Raw genomic sequence first — 8,948 nt, 5'->3', positions numbered from 1 at the left:
GTTCACAGGCTATGCAACTGGCATTTAATCATCTGTCCATTATTATCTATTATTACCTCAGACTGCACAAAGTTTTAATTCAATGTTTAACGAAGAAACACGAGGGGTTGGGAATAAGAGTTTAATGTGAAGTATATACTCACATAAATATGACCTTCAAACGTCACATTAAACACATATACCTCCATATCAGAACTGAGTCTGGTCCAAAATGATGGTGTTGCTAATCTGTGATTAGCTGGTGAGTCAACAGCAACTCCTGACTTTGGCTTATGATGAGAAAATTACAACATAATTACATTTGACATCAATTAAAGATCACAAGAGCATAGCCTACTGTCTGCCAACAACTTTAATTTATTTAAAGGGTGATTTCAATGAAGCATTAAATTGTCAAAACATTCCTCAATGCACATCAATTCGTTACAAAGCGATTTTACTTTTTCATTGATAAATGATGGGTTATTTTCTAAACTTCTGCAGGGCAAACTTTAAAATCATAATGCCATATAAAACATTACGATATTTTTAGTGCCCTCCATGGAATCAATGAGATATTGGTGTTTATTCTGCACAGACTGATATTGTTGAAGGTTAGATCTGTCATCATTTACACCTCCTCGTTCCAAAACTAAACTTTCTTTTTTGGTCTGGAGGAAAACAAAAGCAGATGACTCCTTTCCATACACACACACACACACACACAGAGAAAACTAAATCTTCCAAGCTTTAAAAATGACAAATGCACCAGTAAGATATATATGATATACATAAAACATCATAAAGACCTAAAGATCTGATGCAATCTAATTTTATCAGAATCATCTCTTTATAGAAAACCTTTATAATGTATTTCCGTCTGCTTTAGAGGTGGCAATGGAATAGATGTAAGGTACAGTACTGTAAGATCAAACCATTAGACATCAAAACAAGACCTCATTTAGGTATTTATCAATGTATCCTATTGTCATCAAAACATTTTTTCAAACCTTGAGTTATTACTGTCCCATTTGGACATTGGGGGAATCAGGCTTTCAACTACCCCATGAAATAGTTTGAAAAACAATTTATTTTCCTGCAATCTCTTCCCTGCTGAAACAAGAAGCTGGGATAAAGCCTCCTCCTCTTTTAAAATAATCAGTTAGTCGCACCCGTGCCAAACCACATTTGCTAGTAGGTTTCAGGTGAAAATTATCATTTGTAGAAAAATATCCCTTGCAGAACCCATAAGATCATTTATCAAATTAAGAAAACAAGATAGAGCATAAAATTACATTTATTTAGACAAATTTAGTAGCAATTGTGTCGTAGTAATAATAATACAAATACTCTATCCATAATATTGCTTCCTCCAGTGAAAAAGTCGTCTCATCTGAATCAGGAGAGAAATCTGCACAGATCAAGCACCGTTTACTAGCCAATACAGTTCAAAACAAACGTGTGGGTGGATTTTGATGTGAGAGCACAACGGGGGATATTTCGTTTCTTACAAGCATGCATCTCTTAACTTCACAAAACGTTAACTGATGGACTGTGGATTATTGTGACATTTATATCATCTGTTTGGACTCTCATTCTGATGGCACCCATTCACTGCAGAGGATCCATTGGTGAGCAAGTGATGTGGTGCTAAATTTCTCCATATCTGTTCTGATGAAGAAACAAACTCATCTACATCTTGGATAACCTGAGGGTGAATACATTCAGGCGTGTCCGTAGATTTTCAGCTGAGGGTACGCACAAAGATGTCAAAAGGCGAATAGTCTACATCAGGGGTGTCAAACTCAATTCCTGGAGGGCCGGAGCCCTCAGGTCTCAGGAACGAAGAGTGGTCTCAGTGAGGGATTCGATCATTTCGTGTTGATCGCACATGAGTAACATCCAATATCTGTACAGGAAACAAAAATGATTAGTTCATATACCAAGTCTTTGGGTGCGAGTCATTCATTCATCATGTGACAGCCACATAGACTAAAGGCTATGCAGTCTGTACTGGAAAGAGAAATTATTAGTTCATCTCCCAAGCTTTTAAGTCCTAGTAGTATTTTCTTTTGTTACATTACATTACCCTGGTTATGTATCCGCTAAATTGTTTTGGCGTAAGAAAATAATCATAATAATAATAATAAATTCACAAGCATAAAAAATAGAAAGAGTAAGTCAACAAAAAGCTTGAACATTTATTGATAAATTGTTTTTCTTGTTAGAAGATGCAACCAGTGATCAAAATGGCAAATCCAATAAAATCAAAGTTGTGAATTCAAATGAAATTAGCCACTATGTTGCCAATAATTTTGTGATATAAAATGTATGATTGATATTTCAACCAATATATGAGTGAAACATGAAAACGTAGCCTACATATTGTGTCACTCTTTTATCTACAGGTAAACAACAGAGATGTTTGATGAATTAACTTGTTTGAGTTGAGAACCTGCAGCCTATCAGCTACCAGCGTTGATCTTCAAACATTAAACCACTAAACCACAGCAACCCCCCAGACGCGTGACGCGTGATCGCTGCCGTCCATCCGCGACGCTCCTGAATCGCTATTGTAACTGGCAGGTGCAACATGTCCCTCAGACTCACCGGTGCTGAAGCTGCGCGCATCCCGAAGATTCCAGCATCCCGCATCCTTTCACAGCGACAGTATGGATCATGAAGCCTTTTACCGCCTGATGAAACTTCTCTCAATTTTGTTTTTTCGCCTTATTCAACACGCTCGCATCTTAACGTGATCATCTCGCGATTTGATCATCTTGGGAATCGGTAACCTGAATTATCAACTCGGTTTTTGTTAGTTATGCTTAACAATTTGACTCGTGCAACTGCGCTCAATAAACTGACGCCTTTATTTAGTTGCACTTCAGCATCACCAAAAAGCGCAGAGAGAGATTTCTAGAGTGAATCATCTTCTGAACACTCAACTGGAGCAGAACCAGTGCCATGGGTAAGACCATAAAGCAAAGAAACATTTATGTTGGTTTACTAAATAAACGTGTTCTCGCATTTAAGTGCGTAATGGCATGACAAACAGTCTTTCACATTCGGAGCGCATGCAAACCATTGAACTTAATTCATCTGTTGCAGATGCGATAATTGTGTGGTTTTAACGCGTTTGTTCATTATGGATTTGTGCCCGTGTGTTTGTTTTGTATGTATTTCGATGGGCAATCAATTTCTCCGTTCCTGATTTCAGTCATGTTATTTTCCACCTTCATTCATCACTAGACACATGCATTTACTCAACGCCTTATAGTGAAACACGGAGCTAAAATGGGAAAGCGGTAATGCTTCTGGATATTTAAATATGAGCATTTTTGTACAAAGCGAGCATTATCAAACAATTTAAAAGATATTAACGTGATACAACAAATATATTAATAAAAGCATCTCTTTTTCTTGTGTTTTTCTTAAAAAACTGACTTCAGTTTTGTTTTCTTATTATGGATACAGATAAACGAACAAATAATCTTTTTTGCTTTAGTGAGAAAATAATGCGTTGTTGCTCACAGTAACGCGTGCAGCAGTACTAGATGTGAATTTTCTATGAGGCTTGGTGCATCTATTCTATAACCATTTTAGGAAAATGTCACCCTTTTGCCTTTACTGGTTAATAAGCATTTGCCACGTAGGAGGACCATACTATCTTATTCAATCCAAAAAGGTGTCTTTTTTCCTTAAAAATTGTGAGCAAAAATGCTGATAAACATCCATATATATTCTCACATCTGCATGCATTATAATAATTAAAATAAAGACCACAGTCTTACTTTAAGATTTTTGCATGGCACACTTCAAGACATCAACTTACCAAAAAGATTTCCTGTCAACGGCCCTATTCAATGCTTAGAAACGCTTTATGATAAGTCTGAATCATATGGAAAGGGGATTTTTACAGTGTTGTAATTGGTCTCTTGCTGGCAGTTCAGTGGAAAATGATAGACCTTGCCTTTTGTGTCTTTGCTGCACTCAGTAGTTGCTTGCTGTGCTTTATAATGTTGCATTTCCTGGTGCTTCCCACTAAAATCCACAAGCACATTGTAACAGTATTCATAAATCGGGAAGAAGGAGGCGGGAACCGGCGAACATTCAAATAAAACTTTAATAACAAAATAAACACAAACCGAACCAAAACACAAAATAAAATCCAGGCCTGGTCCTCTCTCATCCTTCACTGTCGTTACTCTTCCTTTTATCCAATGTAATAATCAGTTAAGACTGTGTATTAGAGAGCCTCCATCTGTGAACACTGCTGATTCTTTATGCTGCTTCTGAACAAGGTACAAATAGATGTCCGTCCTCCAGTTACTTTTGGTAACTACTGTACTGTATATAGAATCAAACTTCTTCCCCAGCCACACTGATGTCACAATTAGTTTCTAACATACTAATTTTATAGTAGTTCCACAAATGATTCCAAGTATGGGTTTTGGGCTTTATTCAATATTTTTAATCATTATAATTCAGAAATATAGTAAGTTATAAACAAGAACCTGCTTAAAGCCAAAATGTATGGCCAAGGCATGATCCTTTTTGAGCTAAGCCTGCTATTATGTTGAACTAAATGTTGAAAGAACTCCAAGCACCTATGAAAGGAGCATGTGAGGTCCTCCTACAGAAACTGCACCTGAATCCAGAGAATTCCTATACTTGTGTGGAGCTGCAGATCATCCTATGATCAAATCTTTAACAAATACTCAATTTGAGTAATTTAAGAGCTAAATAATGTTGAATAAAGTATGTTGACATGAATAATTTCTTTTCAAACCACAGATATGTTCATGTGAGTGTACATTTAAAGTGTTCCTGAGTAACTATGAGAAAGCAACAGCTGATAACTGTATGCTCTATCAAGACTAATCTAATTTAATATTATTATCAAAATGCATTATCTTAAGGACTCCAGGGCAAAGAAGGGCTTTGCCCATATGGCACAAATCCAACCACATTAAGAATATTTTGATATTCCAGTCATGCACATCAAACTAGAGTTATATAGTCAGCCATGACTGGTTATTTTGCCCAGACTGTAGAAGTAGCCACAATACAGTTTATTCAAGCAGTATTTCATGTAATTTTCATGTAATGTATTTCATGTAGTATGTTCCTGTTATTATTAGTGATATTATTACTACTAGAGATTCATCCATGAACATTTCTTAATAAAATAAAATCATCTAAAAAACTTCACTTAGTCACTTAAACTTTAAAGGGTTAGTACACCCAAAAATTTAAATTAGGCTGTGTTTTACTCACCCACATGGCATCCTAGTTGTATATGACTTTCTTCCTTCAGACGAATCCAGTCGGAGTTATATTAAATATTGTCTTTGATCTTTCAAGCTGTTTCATGGCACTCAGTGGGTGTTGCATGCATCAGTCCAAAAATTAACAAACGTTGGTTTTCACAAGACTCACCGGCGCATTCGCAGCGCTGACCTTATGATGTCAGCAGCCCGGAGCTGCTTCCGTGTACAACTGTTGGTGCAAACTACATTAAAGTTATTATTACATTTTGAATATGGATATTTTTCTTTAAAAAAAAATGCATCGATTCACTACAGGAGGTCTTTGTTCATCCCCCGGAGCTGTGTGAGACACTTTTTTTTTTATGGATGGGTGCCTTTTATTTAACTTCTTTTGGACTGATGCATGCAACACCCACTGAGTAGCATCAAACAGCTTGAAAGATCAAAGACAATTTTTAATATACAGTGGGGCTCAAAAGTTTGTGCACCCCTTGCAGAATCTGGGGAAATGTGAATCATTTTCAAAAAATAAGAGAGTTCATACTAAATGCCTGTTATTTTTTACCTGAGTAAGATATTGTACATAAAAGATGTTTACGTTTAGTCCACAAGACAAAAAAAAAATGCTGAAATTATTAAAATAAACCCATTCAAAAGTTTGTAGTTCTTAATACTGTGTGCTGTTACCTGATGATCCACGACTGTCTTTCTGTTTTGTGATGGTTGTGCATGAGTCCCTTGTTTGTTCTGAACAGTTAAACTGAGAACTGTTCTTCAGAAAAATCTTTAAGGTCCTGCAGATTCTTCAGTTTTCCAGCATATTTGCATATTTGAACCCTTTCCAGCAGTGACTGTATGATTTTGAGATACATCTTTTCACACTGAGGACAATTGAGGCACTCAAACACAGCTATTAAAAAAGGTTCACACATTCACTGATGCTCCAGAAGAAAACAAGATGCATTAAGAGCTGGGAGGTGAAAACTTTTGAATAGATGAAGATGGCCAATTTTTTCTTATTTTGTTGAAATATTTGTTTTTTTTTTCATTTAGTTCTGCCCATCGTAAGCAACAGAAGATACTTGTATGTATGTTTCCCAGAACACAAATTAAGTACAATTTACCTTGATCTTCAATCATGCATCTTGTTTCCTTAACAAGGAAATAACATAACTGACAAAAAAGGTACAAAAGCTGTCACTGGGGTGGTACCTTTTCTAAACGTACATCTTTTAACCTTATTTACCCCCAAAGTATGCACTTTAAAGGTACATAGTATTACTTAAATGGTACATATTTGCACCTTTTGAAAAGGTGTAACCCCAATGAACGCTTTTGTACCTTTCTTCCAAGAATGTAGGTAATACAGCCTATGTTAATATCAAATAAACAATGATACCAAGTAATGGTGGATTTTAAAAAGCAATTTCTCAACTTGGATTAGAATAGGTGCTCTGGAATGACCTCCACGTCCCAGTCCTCAAAGCCTCCTCAAAAGTGAGTGTTTCAGGAGGGAGTAGTCCTCCACAATCCACACCATACTCACATAATGACTCTATTTGACAATGAAATGCAAATCCCACCATTTTTGTGGCATTGGATATAATGTTTCACTAAATGCAACCCGAATTCCGGAAAAGTTGGGACGTTTTTTAAATTTTAATAAAATGAAAACTAAAGGAATTTCAAATCACATGAGCCAATATTTTATTCACAATAGAACATATATAACGTAGCAAATGTTTAAACTGAGAAATTTTACACTTTTATCCACTTAATTAGCTCATTTAAAATTTAATGCCTGCTACAGGTCTCAAAAAAGTTGGCACGGGGGCAACAAATGGCTAAAAAAGCAAGCAGTTTTGAAAAGATTCAGCTGGGAGAACATCTAGTGATTAATTAAGTTAATTGATATCAGGTCTGTAACATGATTAGCTATAAAAGCTTTGTCTTAGAGAAGCAGAGTCTCTCAGAAGTAAAGATGGGCAGAGGCTCTCCAATCTGTGAAAGACTGCGTAAAAAAATTGTGGAAAACTTTAAAAACAATGTTCCTCAACGTCAAATTGCAAAGGCTTTGCAAATCTCATCATCTACAGTGCATAACATCATCAAAAGATTCAGAGAAACTGGAGAAATCTCTGTGCGTAAGGGACAAGGCCGGAGACCTTTATTGGATGCCCGTGGTCTTCGGGCTCTCAGACGACACTGCATCACTCATCGGCATGATTGTGTCAATGACATTACTAAATGGGCCCAGGAATACTTTCAGAAACCACTGTCGGTAAACACACTCCGCCGTGCCATCAGCAGATGCCAACTAAAGCTCTATCATGCAAAAAGGAAGCCATATGTGAACATGGTCCAGAAGCGCCGTCGTGTCCTGTGGGCCAAGGCTCATTTAAAATTGACTATTTCAAAGTGGAATAGTGTTTTATGGTCAGACGAGTCCAAATTTGACATTCTTGTTGGAAATCATGGACGCCGTGTCCTCCGGGCTAAAGAGAAGGGAGACCTTCCAGCATGTTATCAGCGTTCAGTTCAAAAGCCAGCGTCTTTTAGTTTTCATTTTATTAAAATTTAAAAAACGTCCCAACTTTTCCGGAATTCGGGTTGTAATTCAAACTACAGAAACAAAATGTGTTGCTGAAATATAACAACTTACAGTGCAATCAAGGTATATTTTCCATAAGCATATACGCTCTGTGGGATTTGAACCCATGACCTTGGCATTTACTGCAACGGTTGAGCTATAACAAATGCACAGAGAACAGATGGGATTGAATGCCTGTTAATTTCAGCTTTACCACTGACAAAAATAATGAAATTCTCAGAACCACAATATTTATTTACATTTTTCTCAGGCAAGGTTTAGTTTTCCCACCCCAAATACAGTTTGGCCTATATTTCAATCAGATTGTTTTTTCTTATGATCGTATTCTACTTAATAGACTCGAATTAGGATTAGCTATAAGCCCTTAAATGTTAAACTCTGAGGACAGAAAGAAAAATGCATTGCAAAAGCACAGCAAACTCATTGAGAAGGGAAGTCCAAGTGGACAGACAGTCTGAAAAAAGGAAACTTTAATAGACCTCGTTGGAAAGTGTTGGGAGCTTATTCTGTGGAGTGGGAATTGATGCTTGAGTGAAAGTTAATTTACCACAAAGCATGACATCAAGCAATATCTTTCAGAGTTTAAACTAGGCCTGTCAATCGACTTGTTAATTGAATTGCTGTGTAGTTAATCATTTTCAAACTGATTGCATTTATCAATATTAGCTTATAGAATCTCCCAAATTAAGATAATGCATTTATTTATTTATTTATTTATTTATTTATGTATGTATAATGTATAAACAATTGTACTAAATACAGTTAATAATTCTAATTTGAAAACAAATGCTTTCTCTAGAGTAACTCTTATCTGGTGCATTTCTAGCTGTGTTATGTTTAAGTTATGTTCTTTAGATAAAAAGCAGTTTTTCTCTGCTAGCACCAAAGATGTAAATACTCTTGTGTACCTGAAGAACTGGATAAATGTGGCCTGTCTGCCACATTTTGCTTAATTTGGTTTGTCACCTTGCTACATTATTTTTTCAAACCCTCATCGCATTCATCTTGATTCTTAAGATGATTCTGAGTCCGGCCCGGGTATTACCCTCCATGTCAGGGTAATGGAACACTGCAGCATTCATTTG

General features: G+C 36.3%; 1 protein-coding gene across 3 annotated transcripts in view; it reads left to right on the top strand.

The window, feature by feature from the left end:
- The first annotated feature begins 2,292 nt into the window (after window positions 1–2,292).
- lrrtm4l2 (leucine rich repeat transmembrane neuronal 4 like 2) overlaps window positions 2,293–8,948 on the top strand; it is a 29,889-nt gene continuing 23,233 nt past the window's right edge. For all 3 annotated transcript variants that reach the window (XR_009425380.1, XM_059523327.1, XM_059523328.1), the window contains exon 1: window positions 2,293–2,950. Coding sequence is in view for 2 of the 3 variants with exons in the window: in XM_059523327.1 (XP_059379310.1) it covers window positions 2,947–2,950 (4 nt within the window). In the remaining variant the exon portion in view is untranslated. The remainder of the gene's footprint in view (window positions 2,951–8,948) is intronic.

The sequence above is a fragment of the Carassius carassius genome, chromosome 34, assembly GCF_963082965.1.
Source record: "Carassius carassius chromosome 34, fCarCar2.1, whole genome shotgun sequence".
NCBI lineage: Eukaryota > Metazoa > Chordata > Actinopteri > Cypriniformes > Cyprinidae > Carassius > Carassius carassius.
The sequence above is the reverse complement of the archived record's forward strand: the minus strand, read 5'-3'. Positions and strand labels throughout refer to the sequence as shown.